General features: G+C 36.1%; 1 protein-coding gene across 7 annotated transcripts in view; it reads left to right on the top strand.

Annotated features, from left to right (window-relative positions):
* The window catches only part of PTPRM (protein tyrosine phosphatase receptor type M), a 516,027-nt gene that overhangs the window by 209,800 nt on the left and 283,538 nt on the right, over positions 1-22,689 (top strand). For all 7 annotated transcript variants that reach the window (XM_063299123.1, XM_063299121.1, XM_063299120.1 and 4 more), the window contains exon 6: positions 13,989-14,163. In XM_063299123.1, coding sequence (XP_063155193.1) covers positions 13,989-14,163 — 175 coding nt within the window. The remainder of the gene's footprint in view (positions 1-13,988; positions 14,164-22,689) is intronic.

The following is a 22,689-nucleotide window of genomic DNA, read 5'->3' as shown; positions in this document are numbered from 1 at the left end:
ACACGAAGCCACAGGGGGAGGTGGTCTGTTGTTTCGGGGTCAGGCTTCATCAGTACACTAATAATATTCAGCTGTGCCTCTTGGCCCTAATGTCCATTCCTGGAGAAGAAGGCCTCCTTGTGATCACTCATGCCTTGGTCACCTTGTAGTTGGATTATTGCAATGCATGAGGGCTTGCTGCCATTGCTGCCAAAGACCACTCAGAAGCTACAGCTGGTGTAGAAAGGGTGGCACAAGCAGTGATGGGCAAGCTTCATTATGTCCATATAATGCCCCTCCTATGTGAACTGCACTGGTTGCCATTTGCATTCTGAGTGCAATTCAAGGTACTGGATATACATGGCATAGAACCTAGCCATCTGAAGGACTGCTTATCTTCCATAATGTCTGCCCATACTCACACTGGCTTGCTTCAGGTTTCCTCAATTAAGTAGTCTCACCTAGTGGGACCAGGAGGTGGGCGTTCACTGTTACAGCACCTGCCCTTGGATGGACAGGCATTGTGAGTCATGACAAATATGGATGGAGAGCTTTTGCTCCCTGAGTGGTTGCTGTTTTTACTAGTGTTGGTTTTGTACTGATTTTGTACAGATTTTGTACTGTACAGTACTGTACTGTATAGTACAGGTTTTGTACTGATTTTGCGGGGCAGCCAACAAATCCAGTAAATAACTGGGAAAATTTTGAAACACGGATGGGGTTTGTTAATGGAGAAATTGTGTGATGTAACGTGTTTGTGAAGACTGCATATGTGCCTGATGATTGAAAGGATGCTGTTATTGTTATGTCAAAGAGAAAGGTAGCACAGGTGAGTGGTATTAGTTTAGCATTGTATGAAGCAATATATGGATGTGGTAGAAGAAATGTGGTTTGCAAGAATACAAAGATATGGAGAGCTATAGTGAATGGTGCTGTAAACTATTTTTAGCTGTGTTTCCTTTTTTTTTCTTGGCTTTTGCCTTTCATTTCTTAGGATTACTATTTCTTACTCCTTTTCTGCCCTCTGCTTACCTCAAAAAGAAATAGCATGATGGGTATGTACTGTACAGATGTACTAATATTTAACCTCTAGGAGTATAAACACCCTTAATAGTTTGTCGTACTATAGATAGCTGATGGTCAAAACATTCATGGGCAACTCACAGGATTCTCCTTGCATATTTGAAGTGTACAAATACCCTTTACTTTTTTAGTTGAAGGCAATTATCCTATTTCTACTTTTGCTGAGGTGAATATTTACAATATGCTAAAAATAATTATAATCAAGACTATCAGGACCATATAGAATGCACAACACAAGAGCTGCAGTTAGCTTCTTAGTAGTGTGCTTTAGAAAGTAGTGTATGGAGTCAAGACAACTATTTTATTTTATTCGTATTTACACTTACATTTATTTGTTTGTTTGTTTGTTCATTCAATTTCTATAGCTGCCCATCTCAACAAGTGACTCTGGGCAGCTTACAATAAAAACCATAAAACGATAAAACTATTACAATAAAAACAATTACAATAAAAAAATAAATATACATGGCTGCCAAGTAAACAATGTAAGATGTTAATACAACCAAGAAACGGGACCATTACCACACTCAGGGCCCCAGGCCCAGGCACATAACCAGGTCTTCACGGCCTTATGGAAGGACAACAGGGTTGGGGACATCCTGATCTCTGATCGGAGAATATTCCAGAGGGCAGGCGCTACAGCTGAAAAGGCACGCTTTCTAGTCCCTACCAACCGACATTCTTTGGCTGATGGGATCCGTAGGATGCCCAATCTACCAGATCAAATTGGACGGGTAGAAACAACTGGGAGAAGGCGGTCCCTTAGGTAACCCGGTCCCAAGCCATGAAGGGCTTTAAAGGTAACAACCAGCACCTTGAATTGCACCTGGAAGCACACCGGCAACCAATGCAGCTCCCATAGCAGCGGTGTTACGTGTGTCAAATATTCGACTCCACTTACTACCCATGCAGCATTCTGCACCAGCTGAAGCTTCCGAATGTTCTTCAAAGGTAGTCCCATGTAGAGCACGTTGCAGTAATCCAGACGGAAGGTCACGAGGGCATGAGTGACAGTGAGTATTGCTTGGGTTAAGCTGAAGCCCGTTGCACCCCATCCAGACCCTTACAGCCTCCAAGCACTGGGTCAGGACATCCATGGCATCACTCAGGTGGCCGAGGGTGGAGATATAAAGACTATCAGGACCATATAGAATGCACCACACAAGAGCTGCAATTACCTTCTTAGTAGGGACACGGTGGCGCTGTGGGTTAAACCGCTGAGCTGCTGAGCTTGCCGATTGGAAGGTTGGCCGTTCGAATCTGCGTGATGGGGTGAGCTCCCGTTGCTAGTCCCAGCTCCTGCCAACCTAGCAGTTCGAAAACATGCAAATGTGAGTAGATTAATAGGTACCGCTTTGGCGGGCAGGTAACGGCGTTCCGTTTAGTCATGCCGGCCACATGACCACGGAAGTGTCTATGGACAAATGCCGACTCTTTGGCTTTGAAACGGAGATGAGCACCGCCCCCTAGAGTCGGACATGACTGGACTTAATGTCAAGGGAAACCTTTACCTTTACCTAGTGTGCTTTAGAAAGTAGTGTATGGAGTCAAGACAACTATTTTATTTTATTCATATTTACACTTACATTTAATTATGTATGTATTTATTTAAAAAAATATAGACCATATAGAATGCACAACACAAGCGCTGCAATTAGCTTCTTAGTAGTGTGCTTTAGAAAGTAGTGTATGGAGTCAAGACAATTATTTTATTTTATTCGTATTTACACTTACATTTAATTATAATTATATATAGTTAAGATTATTGCTCTATCAACTTTGCAATGAGATTACCTTTCTATCTCATTGAAAATATTTTGGTATTAACTTTTGGAGCTGTCTGGGGCTGCACCTACGGCTTTGGGGTACACATATTGCTGTGGAGTCTCACATTGTACATTATCTGTAAAAGCTTAAAATTCCATTCTGTATACTTTTGCCAGGATTTTTTTCCAAGTTGTAGGAGACTCCACAGATGCTTGTCTTTCCACAGTATAATTGCCTATTACAAAATATTTTTTCAGTAAAATAACGATTAAAATATTTTCTTAAAAACACGCTTCCCTTTCACCATCCTAATAGTCTGTTTCCAGATCCAATTCAAGGAGCTGGTTTTGACCTTTAAAGTCCTGCATCGCATGGGGCCGTGTTATCTGAGGGACTGCCTCACCCCAATTACATCTGCCAGTCCCACCAGATCTAACAGAAGAGGCATGTAGGGAGCTACATTTAGTGGTTTAGCAGACCTTTTCTGTCATGGTGCCCGCTTTATGGAACATCCTTTCCCCCCCAAAGATTGGCTCCATCCCTCTTGAAGTCCCTCAAATCCTGGTTATGCCATCTGGCCTGGGGTTCCCAAGGGACTGGTGAGATATTGAGGTGGCTCCACTGTTATTAACATCCGCTGTTTACTAATATTTGTTTTTTAGTTTTCTGTATTTTATAGCTTTTATAGTTTTTAAGTTTTTAATAACAACACCTGTTTGGTATTTATTGTTTTTAGCCTTGTTGTATGCCACCCAGAGTCACTAGTTTGTGAGATGGGCGGCCATATAGATTTGATGAATGAATGAATAAATGAATGAATGATAGCCTTCTCATTTCAGATTTATATATGTATGTTAATGTTACTTTCTGTAAAAACAGAAATCAACCTTTTTAACAGACTGACAAAATATTTTTGAAAGCAAAATTCTTTTAAAAACACTGTAATACATCTGCTGTTGTCTGCGGAATTTTCATTGGCAAAACAGGTTTATTTTTATGATTAAACAGATTTAAAAGCAGATTATTTTGTTAACATCCAATGTATTTAACAAAACAGATTGTACTTTGAATAAAATGAAAAGGTTGCTGTTAGAGAATTCACAGAAGCAGAAGGCATTTCATATGTGGGTTACAAATATGTTCATTAGGTGGTTATTGAAACAGCTTAGAAATATTTAGAAACAGGAATAAGAAATGAAATGATCAGCTACTTGGTAGCCTTAAATTTTGAGATACCTTTTAAATAAGGTTATTCTGTTTATTTAATCTCATCCACAACCCTATAGAGGACAACACCGCAAGGCTACTAATTTGTCATTCTTTCTTGTTATGAAGAACCTATTAGTCAAGATGCAATCGATGTAGTGTCTTCACCTAGAGCTGATTTTGGAAGTTTTGTTAAGTGGGTTTCAAACTGCTGTACATATATATATATTTTAATGTATGAACTAAGCAAAATGATTAGTTCATACAACTAGATTAAAGGGAAATGTCCTAAGATTGAGAAAATATTGTATTACAAATCAGAGATAAATCTTAGGGAAGGACCCGATGCAAGAACTGCAGCAAATGCAGAGTGCTATCAACATCTCATTTAAATCAGCAAAAAATTCTCCCATTAGGTCTAATAGCTTTAAATTGCACTCATCTACTAATTGGATAAGCACCCAGGAAAAGAATGGTTGCACTAAATCAGTCACTGGCACTGACTGCAATAGAGATATTTCCAAATATATTTAACTTGTTATAATTTATAATGATTCATGATAAGGAGAGCTGCAAGTTGCAGTTATGCAGATTAACTGCAGCCATGTAGATAGGTTTAATGCACTGCCTATTTTCACCAAATACAGAGAGCAAAAATAAAGTTAAAAGATAAAAAGCTTCAGGAATGAGCCACAGTGTCCTAGCCAAGGGAAAGTTCAGATTATTTATTGAGAAAATGAAGCAGTAGTAAAAATTATTGGGGGAGCCAGGATTTGCTTAGTTACTTTGCTCTTGTCTTTGCTGCTGAAGTGACTGAGGAGTTCTGCCTGACACTGGCAGTGAAAAATCTGGAATAGTTTAAAAGAACTTCTATTACAAAGAACAGTGAACATTTTTTTACATTTTAAAATACTTTGATTCTGTAGGGCTATTTTTGCTCATAATATTTTTTTTATCCAACTCTGGGAAGAGACATGCTGGAGAATCCGGGTAGTCCTCGCTTAACAACCACAATTGGAACCAGAATTTTGGTTGCTAAGTGATGTGGTCGTTAAACAAATCTGACCCAATTTTATGACCATGTTTGTGGCAGCTGTTAATATGGTCGTTAAGTGAAACACATAGCCGTTAAGCAACTATGTGATTGTTAAATGAAACACATGGTTCTCCGTTGATTTTGCTTGCCAGAAGCCAGCTGGGAAGGTTGAAAATGTTGATCACATGACTGCAGGCACTGTGACGGTTGTAAATGCGAACCAGTTGCCTGAATCGCAATCATGTGACCGCAGGGGGGCTGCAATGGTCATAAGTGTGAGGACTGGCCATAAGTTGGGGTTTTAGCACTGTCAAGTCCAAACCATCACTAAATGAATGGTTGTTAAGCAAGGACTACCTGTATGATTTCTACTCTTCTGGGCTTTCGGAAGGCCATAAAAACCTGGCTTGATCCAGCAAGATGTGGAGGGAACAATGTTTTGAGGCTGTTCTCTCTTGCAGGAGGGTATTTGTTTAAGGGAGTGTTATCAATCTTGGCATATAAGTACATATATGAGTTTGTTATGTTGTTGATTGGTTTTTACTGTTTTGACCTTATTTATGGATATAGCTTGTATCAACTTATCACAATCAACAAGACATGTAAACCAAAAGACAGACAGACAGACAAACAGCTTGTGATATTTTATATGCCAGATTTGGGAGTTTTGCTTATCACTGATTTGCCAAAATGAGTATAATCATTGTCTATTTAGGACTGAAACTATTCCTGGAAGCCCTGATAGAGTCCCATAATATAGTGATAGTTCTGATTAAATTGATAACATTATTTCCTTTTTAGAAGCTAAAACATCTGCTACAATTTTTTTACTTCCACCCTGTCTTTTTGTACACTCTTTCTGCTTATCTGGTTTTGTTTTGTTTTGTTTTGTTTTTAATACTGCATGAGGACTAAATCCACTTTTGGAGATGCATGGTGATTAGATTTCCAGCTCACATGGAGACTAACTAGATACACTTCTTACACATGTTTATAAGGTGTCTATAACCATAGCAAAGCAATATCATTTCAATATTGTATATTAGAATATAATTATTCCAATTGGACCAATATGAAATAAAGAAGGAAAGAAGACCTTATAGCCAAAAGCAAAAAAGACCTTATAGGTTAGTGAAAATGCTAATATATGCAAAGCACAAGCACAGCTCATTCTCCTTTCTAAGGAAGAGAATTAACTTAGTTACAAAAGCTGCTCTGGGAAGTCATTATAAAAGTAAAATCATGAATTCTGTGAAGCAGTTTTCTTGACAGTATAATGCTATTATTTTTACCGTTGTTGCTTGTCTGTTTCAAGCAAAATTTCCTCTTGTTGGCCTTAAATAGTAATCACATCTGCATGATAATGTAATGCACTATTTAGAATATACATATGACAGAACAGTCTACAGCATTTTCTATTAAATTAATATTTTTAAATAGATCCATTATGTGAATGCTTTCCTTTTTTTTTTTACTGTCATAAGAGTAAGTTATTTCAAAAATGGTCTGAAAGAACTTAATGTGCTTAAAATAATGTAGCATGTATTGTTTGTGAAAAATAATGTAGCATGTATTGTTTGTAAAAAAATTGTATGTGCTTAAAATAATGTAGCATGTATTGTTTGATGCAAACTCAAGCATGCTTCCCTTCTAAGCCAACGATGTTATGAGTCTGGGCTGAGCTTCTAAGTAGCATACTACTAACCACTCTTTCAGGGTAGTTCTTCCTTTCCCAATGGTATGTAGTTTGATTAGGGATTTCCAAGGAGGAGGAAGACAGGAAATGACCACCAGAGAAACTGCTCAGCAGGACTCTCTCCCCTCTCCCACAGCCATTGTTGCTGTCTATAAAAGGATATGGGAAGGAATGTGGCAACTGCCACATAAACTGATCCAGCTTGACTATTGTATTCCTCTCCTTGGTGCAAGAGCCATGTCCACCAACTATCCTGTGGGAAGTAAAAGCATTTGCTTTTAAATAATACTTATTTCACTTTATTTATAGTTTGTAGTCTTGCTTGTAAGCCATTCTGAGAACATCCTGAAAGGCAATATATACACTAAGGCTGTATAAATCATTCAGGCCTCTCAGGACTTGATCTGAAGTGGCCACAGCTACTTTGAGGCTCTCCCAAAGTCTTGTGATTTCAGCTGACTGTCTGAGTGGAAGTATCTTCTGGGCATACGCATGCATGCTCGAAAGACATTAAGAGGGCCTGAAGCAACCTGGCCAAAGTTCAAGCTTTTAATGGTTGCAGTGTTTTCTGGTTTCAAGGAGTTTTTCCCTTGTGAATGATACATCTTGTCTCATGATTTGCTCATGCATAATATAAATAATTGTGAATAAATAAGGAGATGTTTGTGAAGAAGAACCAGCAAGAGGAAAGACAAGTTGACAAACCTTATCAATAAAATGCTCCTGAGCAAAATTGGGACCTTAGGAGGCTGCTGACTCATACATATGTGAACTTAGCAATCATGTTTTATAAACCAGGCATCATGGTTTAATATAAGGGGTTAACCAGGCAGCTATTTTAACTAAAAACGTAAGTTAGATGAATGTGTGAGGGAAGTTATTAAATTAGACCATTAGTTCATTTTGACCAGTATTTTCATCAGTGGCTGACTGAGATCATTTTTTTTTTCTTACTGTTCCTGGATTGAATCTGAGACCTTCTGGAGGCTTTTTCTAGCAGTACTTTGAGCCAACCTGAGATTACCTGAATGCAAACTGCATGCTTAGTTGTGAGTTACAACCCACAAGTTGGAATGCACAAAATTTCTAATTATTACAATATAATTAACAGATCTAGAGAACTTCAAAATTATAATTCCCATCCATAATATTATAACTGAGAGGAAATAACAAAGCTAAATATTTTTAGAAGCATTTTAGTATTAACAATGAGACCTACAAATGATGTAAAACTGAACCTTCCTCCCAGCTGTTCATACACCACCATCATTTGGGCATGAGTGACAGTGTGAACAAGTAAAGAGTTCTTCCAATTCCATCAATATTTGAAACATTCTCTTTTTTTATTTTTCAATAGCAATTTTACTAACAATTACAACTACAACAATAAAAAACTAATACAAACTAAAAAAATAAGAGAAGAAAAAGAAAATAGAAAAGAAAGAAAAAGAAAATAGAAAAGAAAGAAAAAATAAGAATATTGTAAAGCAAAAGAGAAGAAATATATAAAGAAATTACTTTCCCCCTTCATCACAATAAGTATAAACAATTTTAGTATCTTGCCACCTTCTCTTAAAATATAACAAAGATCTCTTCTTCCCATATCCGATCTCTCATCTATAAACAAATCCTTAAAGCCTCGTCATTTTAGTCCTGATCAGCAAAAGTCCATTAAGGGTTATCAGAAATAAGATATGTATTTTAACCTTGATCAAATAAACCTACTTTATAATCCTTCCGTTTACTTTTAACAATCTTGATCTTTAGTCCCTTCAAATAATGTCCTCAAGCTTTATTTCTTTTTATTTTTTCTCTGTCCTTTCTCACAAAATTCTTCAAAGCTTTAACAAGCCTCTTTTGTAAATCCAATATAGGAAAATTATCCAGGTCACTTTCTTGGTTTGTTATTTGTACATCCCTTTTAATTATTAAGACATTAGCCGGTTTCTTTTGTATGCCCAGTGTAGCATCTTTGTCCATATCATTCTTTCAGCTTGTCATATTTGAATCTGCTTTCAGATCAGTCTCAGTCTTATCCAGTAAAACCTGTTCCTCTTCCATAACATCTTTTAAACGCAGTCTGTCTATAGAGGCAGACACTCTTAAAATTAACTTCTGGATCCATCGTTCACAAAGATCTTTCAATATGTCCAATGTTAAAATATTTTGCTCCATTCTGTATTAGTAAGTCAAATTTAAGTGTTCTCCTTTAATTGTAATCTTTAATTCCCTCTAGTGTCCAACCTTCAAAGTCCCATCCTATCATTTTTTTAAAGAATTCAAAACAAGAGCATTTTCCCATGGGACAGATTCTTAAAATTAATTCCAAAATTTTATTTCAAATTTATCGGGACCTTTTGTCTGTTTGTAACTTTCTAAAATCAAAGTTTTAATCACCCTTTTGCTGTTTATTCAAAAAAAAATGAAGTCCTTAAACTTGTATTTAAAACTTCTTTAGCTAAGGATTGAAGGAAACTCACCTGGTGTTTTCAGATTTGTTGATCCAAAGGTTCCTAATATCTGAAAAGCAGTTAACAAGCAATTTCCGAAAGTGATTAGAAAAGGAAGTGTGCTAACCCAGGGTTCTTAAAGGCACCAAACATGGTTTGAGTAAGATGGCTTTTCCCTCATCTCCCAGAGAACTAAACCCACCAGAGACTGCTGTCTTGTGGTCTCCTCGCAAGGAGAAACTGTCTGGAGTACTTGTGGGCAATCTCAAGTCCTCTCCTTGTCCAGAGAGGAATTACAAAGAGCTGGCCTACTCGCCAGCTCTTCATTCTGCTGCAAGTTCTCAGTTTGCCATTTCTTCCCCAGAGCTCTCAATATCTGAAACATTCTCAAAGTACTGTCAGAAAAGTACAAGATGATTTATGTGAACTAAGTGGAGCTTGGCATATCACCAACCAAAATGTATTGGCAATATTTAAATTAAGTGATTGCTCCAAGCAAATCATTTAATACCTATTGATAATGAAAATTTAGGAACAAATTTAGTATGTCTTCAGTGAATCAGAGATCACCTTCAGTAGTTTTTTTAAAAAAAATTCAATAATTCAATGATTTTTCCTACATGCATTCTATTCATAATACCAAACTGAGATCACTCAGTAAATCATGTATACATAAGCTTTCTTCTTCCATGCCTTTGTAAGCAATAAAATTATTATTTGTGTTAAGTTAGGATATTATAAGAACATACCATTTACCACTACAATATAAAGAATTATTATCTTCTTATTGTCTAGCAACTATCACAGTTTCGTTCAGGACCAATATACATATTGCAGAAGGTAGAACTGCAAATCATGATAAAGAGATAAAAAATAAGATCCTTTTCTGCTGGGAATGTAGATATTCACTGTTATATATTTGATTCTATATTTCGATTCATGGTCAAAATTCAAACATTCCCAACAGCATCATGCAGTTTTTCCTAAAATACGTATTTTTGTGCAAGAATGATATAATAAAATTTTAGCATCTATTCAAAAGTTAACTGTTACCCAGTCTGCATATTAATTTAAGAACTCCAGCTGGATCTAAATTACACAGATGAGGGGAATACAGATTAGAATTTGACTTCTCTTTTTTAAAAAGTACTATCACACTACACCCTTTTCTCTCCCCTGTATTTTTTATTTATTTATATTTCAAATTTCATCACCGTCCATATCCCTCAAAAGAGGGACTATGTTGATGTGTTGAATATGTTGACTGAGAATGTCTATCAGAAGGATGTAAATGCATTTAGGTGTATACTGTTACTGTATTTCCCAGTTTGTGAACCATGTTTGGCTTATGCTATCATAGGGTGTACAGTCTTGATCACCTTAACACAGTTACAACTTTCCTAATACTTCCCCCATTAACATGGATGCCTCCATTGTACTCACATAATCGGGTTTTTTTGTTTGTTTGTTTGTTTGTTTGTTTAAGCTTCTGAAGAGGGTTAAGAAGTAGTGTGAATATAATAAATAAAAATCATGAGTGGATGAAGTTTTTAGTGTTTAGTTGTTATTAAATAGAGAACTAACCATTCTCAAAATTATTTTATTTTTTAAAAAAATAACCAAAAAAGAAGATCGATTTTTTTGTAAAACAGAAGTAATAGAGTTCACTAATAGGATATCTGAATGCCAAATTCAGGTTCAGTTAATTCCAATTAATTCACCCTGCTTCACTTTTCAGATTCATTTTAGTCAATTCTACCCAATATTCATATGGTTGGCTGTGGATATCACAGGTTTTCTATTTCTTATATTGACAAATTATGTACTGAAAATGAAACCTTTTTAAAGCAAAACCTAGATTCATAATCAATATTCAAAATTGTTTCCAAGCATTATCACTTTTTGGACTTCAGCTTGGGCAAATTAAGTCATAACAGTTTGTTAAATAAGGCCGCACTGTAATATTGTAGAAGTTAAATGATTTTATTATTATTATATTTATTACTGAAATTAAAATTTGTTGTTTACTGTTTAATCTCCAGTTACTTGGCATAACTCTGTTCTTCCTAAGCTTTCACCTCATGAATTATGTACACAAGTCAGTTAATGTTGACATTATGCAGAGTTTTCTAAAAGCTATAAATAGCATAATAAGGTTACTTTCAACATGTTGACATTTGAACACCATAATTAACAGACTGAGTTCAGCATCTCCCTAATAGGTTCTCTGTTTTGTTTGCTGATATTTTGTTAGCTCTTTCTACTTCATAAAGTCTGGAAGGTTGGGCTTCATATGTTTTTCAACTTAAATGATAAAATGTTAAAAACATAAAACCACTAGCATAATTTAAAGAATATTAGATATGCACAGTTAAGCAGTTAAACCCTGCAGATGCTCCTGGGCCTTACTTAAGCCATTGGTTATTTGCAGTAGATGGAAGTTAAACCTTGAAGTTTTCTATCCATTCTCTTTGCCTAGGCAGTTTCCTTACCAAATCATTATTGGAGGGAAGATTGATGAATGCATAAATGCAAAAGAATGTTCCTGTCCAAGAATGGAACAGGCACCTCAAACAAACTTATCTGTTCCTTGGAGCCAGTCTATCTAGAAGGATTCAGGGATCTTTGTAAGGGATTTGAGGGCAGATGGCATGTAAAGGCTACAGTGGGAGACAACATTAAGGAAAACTGCTTTATACCCCCATACTCAACTTTTGTCTCTTGAGTATAGCCCAATGAGTGTATGGGCTATATTTAATTCTACCCTCTTTATCATATGAAATCCAAAATTGAATGAGGGTGCCACCTGCAATTAAAATCTGGATTCAAAACATGATGGGTAGAGAGGGAAACAATTTTTAGAAACTACCTCATCTAAACCAATTCTCTAGTTTCTCACTTTTCATCATATTCAAGGGAAAAACTGATGGGTTTACTTACTTCTTTCTCTGCTCAATGAACATTTTCAGAATTCTGTAGTTCAGAAACTACTGCTAGTATAAAACATAGCAAAAATATCAAATCAAATGTATGAATCATCTTGCATGCTCTGAATAAGGTATAGTGACATTCTGTCCCTGCCTGAGTACAGTTTAAAATGGTTGCTGAGAACTAGGCTATTTGAAGGCCACCTCAGCATGAGCCTCCCTTTAAGACAAGCTTCTGAAGGTTGGCTTTGGGTCCTGCCAGAGTAGTCATGATGGAAGAAAGGCTGTTTTCTGTTTTGGAATAGTCTTTGTTATGAGGCGTACTTTTAAGTTATTTGCTTATTTGCCTGTTATTTGGTAACACTTGCTGAGACAGTATATGAAATATTTTTTATAATTTAAGACTTTAAAAGTAATACAATAGATAAAAAAATGATAGAGGTGCATAAATTTTGTAGACATAAATATAAGCCTTTGGAAGAAAAAATTTTGCTGAAACAAATGAAACACAAGAAATCACCATTGTGCACTTGAATGTTTCTGTCTTTCCACTACTCCCTGTATTGGTGCTGTCCCTCCATTTTTTTTTACATATAATAAATATAGAAAACTATATGTATTCATCTATTTAAAAATATATTATACAGAGATTTATTTTTTATTCCCTAACATAGAGATCACAATCCCTAAAGAAAGATATACTAAGCTAGAACATTAGTTTTAATGTATGTATAAGTACATTACAAAGCTAACTTGCATTTTTAAAAAATCTAGGATGCTCAAGTGTCACTTGAAAGTGGTAGATGCACATCTTGTTTACATGTTCTGTTGATTTCAAATTGGACTTGGTCATAAAACTCTTCAACTTCTTCTTGTTCTGTATTGGTGGTTGGAGATAAACTTGAAGGATCATCCTATTAAAGGGTTGTCCATGAAGTCTAATCAATATTATTTGGTCATTGATTGAATTGTAGCCAAATACTGTTCTTGCCAAATACCCTTCCTAACTATAAAAGCAACACCATCTCTTCTTTATTTTTCATGTCCTAAGTAATAAATAATGTAATCTTCTGACTGAAAGTCCATCTCAATTCACTGATGCCTCAGATGTCAATTTGTAGTTGTTTAATTTCATCTTTCAGTGTGTTGAGCTTTCCCATGTTCATGCTTTTTATGTTCCATGTTCCTACTATAATTCTATCTTTGCAGCTTCAGATTTTCTTTTCCTGTATGGCAGCATCAGCAACTAGATGTCCCAAACGCTTTAATCTAGCCGCGTCTTAAACTCTTTTAGTATTCTGAAAGATTCTCTGCTCTTCCTCAGTAGCATGTTGAGTGCCGTCTGAGCTGAGGGGCCCATCACCCTTTACTACAACATCAATCATTTAAAATTTTCTATTCATGTGGTTTTCTTGATTAAAATGCAGGAGTGGTTTACCACTGCCTTCTCCCATGCAGTTTGAATGGATGCCTTTTCCATTGTCACTAAAGCGATGATCTGCCTCTGGCATCTTCCTATATTGCTGCTGCCTGATATAGGTGCCTGCTTGCTTTAGCTGGGCAGCTGGGATGACCTTCACACCTTGGGTGACCCTGCTGGGAATATATATTCTTGGCATACACTCCTCATGTTCTTTGTTAATTCCTCCCAGGAACACCACCACCACTGCCATGCCACGACAAGGCAGCACAGTAGGACTTGGAGGGAATGGGACAACAAAAATAGTATATATGTTTATTTATATACCAAGTTTAATATTAACTTTTATTATAAAATATTTGCAAATGAAGTATTCCTCTATTGTAATTAAAAAAAATAAATTATTGCATTTGTTTTTTATTAGGGATTGCTTGTACCGGATGCACCTTTGAAGGACAAGAAAATTTTTAATGATCGTCGATTTGTAGCTTCTTTTAGCGTGGTGAATGCTACTAAACGGGATGCTGGCAATTACCGTTGTATGATTCGCACAGAAGGAGGAGTTGGAGTATCGAATTATGCAGAACTAATCATTAAAGGTATTTCAGAATTGATATACAAATGAAAAGGATAGAGACCAAATTCCTGAAATTGTTTCCACTGGCAATGTTATAAAGTATATAAATTAAAATGACCAACTTGAGGCTTGATGCTAGTATGAAATGATATTAGAGGTTTATCGATTGAGGATATGAATTTGCATATACTTTAGTATGCAGATAGTGCATACTAATATGCAGACTAAGGACTGAGAACCCAACTGATTTATAGGAAATGTTATACACACTCTATGATGCAACAAAGAGTGTGAATCTGAAAATTAACGTATAAATAACAAGGTACTTGTGTTTTAGACAAGGCAAAAGGAATTAATGCTTTACATAAATAGTGAAGGCTTAGATCAAGTAAATGAATTTGTATACCTTGATACAATGTTTACCACATACAGGTAATCCTTACTTAATGAATGGTTGCTTAACAACCGCTCAAAAGAACAACAGCTTTGGAAAGGGTGCTTTACAACCCATAAAGCACTTCTGGCCATCATGAAATGTTGCGCCCCCCCCCCCCCCGTAATCAGGTGACTGCATTTCAGGCACTCGACAACCAGCTCGCATTTATGACCGGTTGCCAAGCTCCCCATGATCATGTGATCGCCATTTGCAATCTTGCCTGCCGGCTTCCCCAGAAAGTCAATGGGGAAGCCAGCAGGAAAGATTGCAAGTGGTGTTGGTGGGGGGAACGGAGGGAAGGGGAAACTCTTTGTGGAGCCACAAGAACAAAGCTCAGATTCTGAAGATCTCTCCTTTGTTTCTCCAACCCCAACAAGGATTTCCCCTCTGTGCACAGAGGGGAGGGGAAACTCTTCGGCAGGCAGCTGTTTCAGGCAACTCTTTCTCTCCGTCCACTTAATGACTTGGGAAATCGCTTAATGACTGCAACCGGGAGTGCTGGGATTGCAGTCATTGAGTGAAGTAGTCATGTTGGTGTCTCACTTAACGACAAATTCACTCAATGACCCGAGATTCCAGTCCCAATTGTGGTCATTAATTGAGGGCTACCTGTATGGGAAATTGGGTGAAATAGCAAAAATGGCTGTGTACAACAGCATATTTCTGCCCATTTTGTTATACTGAGCTGGGAGTTGGATATGCCACGTCTATTCAGGAGAATACAAAACTGAACAATCAGTATAAATGAAGTATGTTGAGGTGGTTTGGTATGAAGACAGAGTTAAGGGATGGAGTTGAAGGGAAAGGTTAAGAAAACTGTAGAGTTGATATGATCATCCAAAAGACAGAGTTTGAAAGAACAAAACACAATGTACAAAGCAATGTATGTAGAAGGTGGAAGCAAGGATAATTTGCAAAGATAGAATGGTGGAGAGTTTTAGCAAATGGTTTTGGTGTAAACTACTTTGAACTATGTTTCTTATCTTTTTCTCAGCTCGTACCTTTAATATCTTGGCTTGCCATTTCTTATTCTTTTACTTTGCATAGCATTGATTATCCTGAAAGGAAATAATGTGATGAATATGTATGTATGTGTGTGTGTGTGTGTGTGTGTGTGTGTGTGTATAAATATACATATACATATAAATATATATATGGCACTAAAATGTAAGAGGAAAAGGGAGTGATCAACAAAATTGTAGCCAGAGAAAGAGGAAAATGAGACAAGGAACTCAGATTCTTTGAAGTTATAGCAATTTACTACAATTGGTCTTGACCCCACTATGTTGAACCTATTTATCATATTGCTATAATATTTGCTCTTTTCCACCTCTCTCAGCACATTTATTCTGTATGCAGGGAATAATTGCTTACCCTTAGGGTGTAATCCCATTAGCTACTTGTAGTTTGATGAAGTAATTATGGTAATCCCTGTTGCTTGTGCTTTAGCTTTTATAAGACCACATGCAGATCATTCCTTGTGACCTAAAAAGCCTATTTAAACAGTGTACTAACCTTGGAAAAGATTATATATAAATAACAACATTATGGGGTCTTTAAGCTAATTTACCTGGTTAGTGATAGACAGTTAACACAGTATTTACATTTCTTTAATTATGTTTCACCCAAAATTGCTTTTTTCCATGAAGTGTGTTTTTTTAATATATTATTATCAGTACGGTAAAACTGAGCATACTTTTATGAGTTCCCCTTCAGGCTTTGTGATATTATTGAATGGCTAAGCTACATACATGTATATAAGAATAATGTTAGTTTGTGTTTTTGCTGCATTTTTGGGATTCATCATATATTAATGTTTTCTTGTCTGTAGATATTTATATAAAGAAAACAATGGTATGTGTAGGCCTTTGCAAACATAATTCCAGACCATAATTTAGCATTATACATATGAATTAATAAACAACTTGGACTCACACACTCTCCCTTCTGAGTTTTGCATGCCTTCAAGGAGATTAGCGCTTTTATTTGTAAACCAACTAGAATTCTTCATTAAGTCCAAACACAGAGTGAAGTCTGATTAGGTTAAACAGAACTGGTTAACAAACTAGATCTAACACTGGCTTATTTCATAATAATAAATTAAGAAGTCAGTCTCAATTTCGATTTAATAATAACTAAAAATGAAAGCAGTTGCTTTTTCCTTCCTGCTAAAGAAAGGAGGAAGGAAGAGAGGATGGAAGTGTCAGGCCTTTCCTGTGTAACTTTTGCTGCTGGCAGAAGCAGCTAAACAAAACACACAGTTTACTATAATAGGTGACTCTGGCTGGTTTTGAATCAGCCAGAGTCAGAAACTATGATCTTTGGTTTCTTTGGGAAAGACAAGCCATGGATTCCAGTTTCTGCATCATAAGCAAACCCCAGGAAACATGATCTGTAGTTTATTCAGCTGCTGCTGCTGTTGCTGCTGCAGAAAGCAGCTTGTTCCTGGAATGTCAAGGCACCAGAACTGATGTCACCCAGGAACTAGAGAATAAAGCATACTATAATCCATATGCAATACAATTACATATGACAGGTGGTGTTTTCCTGATTTTTTCTACAATGGGTAATCGATACGTTAATTACATAAAGTAAATTAATCCTAAAAAAAGAAATATTTTCAATTTTATATTAATATTGATTCTGATAGGAGACAGTGAATAGAGTTTATTCTTTAACAGGCTGACCATTTTAGTTTCATAATGTTGCCACCTATAATATGTCATGGAGTTAAGTAAAATGTTCTTTTTTTAAAAATTCAAGACATGTAATCCATTTATTGTAAAGCAAACAACTCTCAGAAAATGAACATATAACCTAGTACCTCTTTTTATACAGGATAACATGAAAGAAATCAGACTTAGCAAAAATGGAAAACAGCATGCTACAATAGATTAAATGGGAAGTAAATTAGCATTATATATACACACTGTGTAGAGCCTTTTCTAATATTGGTCAGCTGTAACAGAGATTAGTTTTAGAATAGAATAAGGCTGCCCAAGAAAATTCTAGATTATAATGGTGTTCAAATTATTTTTTGTGGTCATACATGGTAAATCTAGTGGTGTCAAAGATACAAAGCATTTTGTTAGTTTCCTCCCATCCATTCTTTAAAAACCTGTCTTTAGTATCCATGGTTTATATTTCTTAATGTTAAATGGAAGACTTTACACACTGAATAACATAGAACACACTAAACACCTGTAGAAGAGAGTGTAGAATGTAAAAGCAAGGGATAACATCATTTTGAAAACTGGCAAGATTTCAATATAATATTTCACACAATTGGTGATATGAACTGATTAAAATACTAATCTTCCATCTGTCTTGGTCTTTTAAAATTTGTTTTTGGATACAAACATGCATGTATCCACATATTCACACTCTCTGTCCCTATCCTCCTAAGTTATCTTCTTTTCTACCGTTTATATATTAATAACACATTATTACCAAATAATTTATTCTGAGCAAAAGACTACACAGTATTTTCCTCAGTAGTATTGCATCTATAATATGGTTGAGTGTAGCTCTATTACTATAAAATGTGAATTGGGAATACTGTTTTGAGTAATTTCAGCATATTCAGCTCTGGATGCAGACTGAGTTATAGTGCAGAAGCCTAGTCATGACTAATTTAAATCCCACTAGGAATCGTAAGTAGCACTAGTTGTGTCCAGAAATCAGGAAAGGTTCCTCATTTGTTTGATGACCTTTCTACTGAAAGAATACAGTTTGAAGACAGAGTAGCAGATATGATGCCAGTCCACACTTGGCTTTTGGATAATATGTTTAATGTTCCCTAGTATTAATCTGAAAATAGAATGTGGTGGAAGCACTTTGCTTTCTCACATTTTGTCAGAAGACAACCCAAAGAAGACTTCTGTCAAAGCAAATTGTTTTTCTGGATACTGAAATATTTCTTTGTTCTTCTGTTCATTTATTATTAATAACCTGTATTAAAATTAGAATTACCTTTTTTATTATTATTTGACTGATACATTCTATCCTGTCAGATTCCCTCAACCTGGATGCCTTCCAGATGTGTTGAATTCAACTCATAGATTGATCGCAGGATGAGATATAGCCAAATGTATCTCAGAATCATTTTTAGTAAATGTTACTAAAATATACAGTTAATCTTCATGAATAAGATTAACTGTATATTTGGTCCAAACACATTATTTCCTTACAATAACAAAATTTACAGTGTTTTTTCTGATATGATTGCAATGTATGGGGTCTTCTAATGGTTTTCTATTTAGTGACTCATTCATGCATACGGGACCTGTTACATGAACAATCGTTTTACATCTTATTACAAGCAACGTGGCAGGGACTCATCTCTATGACTCATTGTTATTTGAATAGTCTACCATGTAATTTTCATGTAATCTTCACATTGTGGCCACTCAGAAGAAGCTGTCCTTACTCAACTTCTTGTAGAAGTATATTCACCAAAGTATGATCAATCCTTAATCTATAGTACAAAGGAATAATGTCTGTGTGATTCACCATCAGAGTTGTAAACACTTTGAAGACATCACCTCAGATGATGTTCTCCCTTACCCCCAAATATAAGAGCATACCCAAAGCTAGTACTTCAGTTCCTGAAGCATAAAATTCTGTCAGGTACACTCCCCCTTTTTTGGTAGTAAAAATGTAATAGTAATAACTTAAATAGCTGATTTGCTGCTCCTTTTCTGACATTCCAATGCAAAGTCAAGCAAAAGTGATGACTTTCTCACTCTGCCTAATGGCAGGAGCAGAGGTATTGTTGCAGAGGTAACATTTTGGTTTTAAATATATTGTATTTAAATCTATTGTCAGTTTCATATAATTTAAGCTGGGCTAGGTTTAGACTACAATAAGTAATTGAATACATATGGTAGTGGTGATGGTGGGGTTTTTGGTGTTCTGAGCACAACAGATCAAAAAATACTCTCAAAGATAGAAAACCATTAAAAATAAAGTCTGTTAAAAATACTTGTATAAACTAAAATAAATTGGTTTAAGTACTAACCTTGGTAGCCTCAGTCCTGAATATGAATTTTGAATGGCAGTTCAACAGTCCTTACCAGCACTTGAAATCAGAACATAATTAACTGTTGTTTCAGCCTGGCTACATAAATGCCTCAGGATGCTCTAGTTCGTGTTTTGGTTGAAGAAACACACTAATGATTTTAAATGAACCTAAATCATTTTGAGTTAAGCCACAGCTATTTAAATTGCACAGATTCTGCACAAAGCTCTGGATTATGAACAACGGAGTAACTGTCTTTGAAATGACAGTGAATTAATAAATATTAAAATGTTTAAGCTAGTTTAGCACACATACTAATGTGTGCATGTTGATTGAATAATATAATTAACAACAATTCTGTAGAGATTTTAAAGGGTTGAGAGATTTGTCATTTTCATCCCAAAAGTAGCAGTAACTGATGTATGAAATCTTCCTGTACCTGTATTATTTTTTTTTATGACATTCACCACCTTTGTACTTTTATTTAACAACTATAGGCTTATGCAGTTGTGGGAAATGCCACACGCAGCTTTACTAGATACATTATATAACAATTGTTTTTTTGGTAGAAAGGAGTAAAAGTCAGAATATTAGGAGGTCATTAGAATCATAGGGTTGGAAGAGACCTTGGAGATCCCCTACCAGGGCAGGAATCCTTAAACCATCCAAATAGATGGCTGTCCAATGTTTTCTTTGAAAACATCTAGGAATGGAGCACCTACAACTCCAGGATGTAGGTTGCTCCATGCTTAATAGCTCTCCTGGATGGGACATTCCTCTTATTTTGAGTTTTGACCTTTCTCTGTAAAACTTCCACCCATTGGTTCATGCCCTATCCTCAGGCACTATGGCACTATAGTATTATAATAGTGTTGGCAATAATGTGAATAATAGTTTTTAGCAAAACCAGGCTAGCTTCTAGTAATCACCTTGTTCTTTCTAAGTGCTGGCAAACCACTGTTTAATTATCTTTTCTAAGATTTTCCTAGGTATTAATGTCAGGCTGATCGGTCTGTAGTTTCCTGGGTCTACTTTTGCCCCCTTTTTTAAGGATTGCAACAATGTTACCTCTCCTCCAATCTTCTGGCACTACCCCTGTAATCCAGGAATTCTCAAAGTTTACAGTGAGTGGTTTTGAGATCACATATGCCAGTTCCTTTAATACTCTGGGATATAATCCATCCAGCCCTAGTGACTTGAATTTATTCAAAGCAGCTAGGTGTTCTTTCATTACTTCCTGGCCTATTTTGACCTACTTTTCTCTTCTGTCCCCCATTGTGCAACTTCTGACAGGTTGGACCACTTTTTCTTTTTGTGAAAAGACAGGTGCAAAATAAGAATTTAGAAGTTCAACTTCCGCATACTGTCTCATCACCATCCTTCCATCTTCTCTAACCAGTGGACCAGACATTTCCTTGACTTTCCTCTTGTTCTGTACATGCCCCAAATTCCATTTTGGGGTTATTTTTTGCATTCATTGAAAGCACCAGCTCATTCTGAGCCTTAGCCTTCTTAAAGATTTGGCCTATTTTCTAATATTCTGCTTTTGATATATGCCTTCCTTTCCATTTTTTAAAACCTCTCTTTTTTTTTCAGTTTACCAGAGACTCTTTATGCAACCACACTGGTCTCATCAGTTGTCTCTCATTTTTATTTCTGTTTGGTATTGTTTGTGTTTGGGCCTTAATTATCTATTTCTTGCAGAAAAAATAAAATCACTTCCAGAATGTTCCATTCCTTCCTCCGGCCATGAACTTTAATCAGAGGTATAGATGAAAACACCACCTGTACTCCAAAATCTTTTTCCTTTCTCCCTAGCTCCTCATAGTTCCTCAGTATTCTTCCCAGGATCTCTTTAGCTGTGTAATTTGTTCCAAAATGAAACAGAAGAAAGGGATAGTGGTCAGTAGGTTTGATTAGTTGGATCAGCCTCTCTGTCACGTTCTTCATGATCTTCACACCTGGGAGTCAATAGACCTCCCTTGATACCACGTCTGGTTTGCTGATTACTGACTCCGTTCCTCTCAGCAGTGAGTCACTCATCACCACCCATGCCTCTTCCTCTTTGGGATAGCCATTGGATTCTTCACCTCCATGGAAGACTGAGCTTCTCTCCTTCCCATCCCTGGAACACTGGGTGAAAACCCATCTCTGTCTGTGAGTTATCCTCCAGGTCCAAGGACCTGAAATTGGGATGAGGTGGGGGGGGGGGGGAAGAGAAGACAGGTTAGCTATACAGATACAGAATACCTTCTCAACAAAAAAATGGATTTTTAACATTGTAATTGTTAGTTGATAAGGTACTAGTAATCTATCTCACATGTAACCTGCATCTGCATAGCCAACCTGTCTTCCCTACCCTGCCTCATCCCAATTTAAAGTCTACACCAGACAAGCCACTCTTTGCATCTGATGAACTGAGCTGCAGCTCATGAAAGGTTATGCCTTTTAATAAAATTTGTTTGTTGGAAAAGGTGCTGCCACATTCCTTCTGATTTTCAGTAAAATTATGAGGAACAAGGTTTAGTGGCTTAGAAATGTTAGTCTCAAAATAAATAGATAAGGATTTTAAGATTCTTAATTCTTCTTTAATATGGATTAAAATCCAATCTAGAGAATGGTTCTTTGTTAAGGTATTGCTTTCACAGGCTGTTCTAGTTCATGTGCAAAATAACAGAATTATCCATAAATCTGCTTAGCAGGAATATTCTTCAGACCCAAAGCAGAGATGCAGGAGTCCTTTGACTTGCCTAATTAGTGGGGGTCATGTTTTCGCCAAGGAGGGAAGAGAGTTTATAAGCTTTGAAAATCATTATGAGTTCTGGCTTTGGTAGAGAAAGAATATAGATAATTTCTAAATTAATTGGAGATGAGTGTTAAAGAGCTCATCTATCTCCATTAGGAACTGCTAATCACAAAAATGAATAGAATTATTAGGTGTCATTTTAGGAGAACAGATTTCATATTTGTTATTTTGTAAAATGTCATTTATTGATTATGGAATGGAGTAATTTGTTTTTAGTTACACTGAATTTAATTAAGACAAGAGTTAAGAGTTAAGTCTTTCTAATACAGCATCAAGTAATGTAGAA

This window comes from Candoia aspera, chromosome 3 (genome assembly GCF_035149785.1).
Source record: "Candoia aspera isolate rCanAsp1 chromosome 3, rCanAsp1.hap2, whole genome shotgun sequence".
In the NCBI taxonomy this organism is placed as follows: Eukaryota; Metazoa; Chordata; class Lepidosauria; order Squamata; family Boidae; genus Candoia; species Candoia aspera.
Note: the sequence above shows the minus strand (reverse complement) of the source record. Positions and strands in the feature narration are given on the sequence as shown.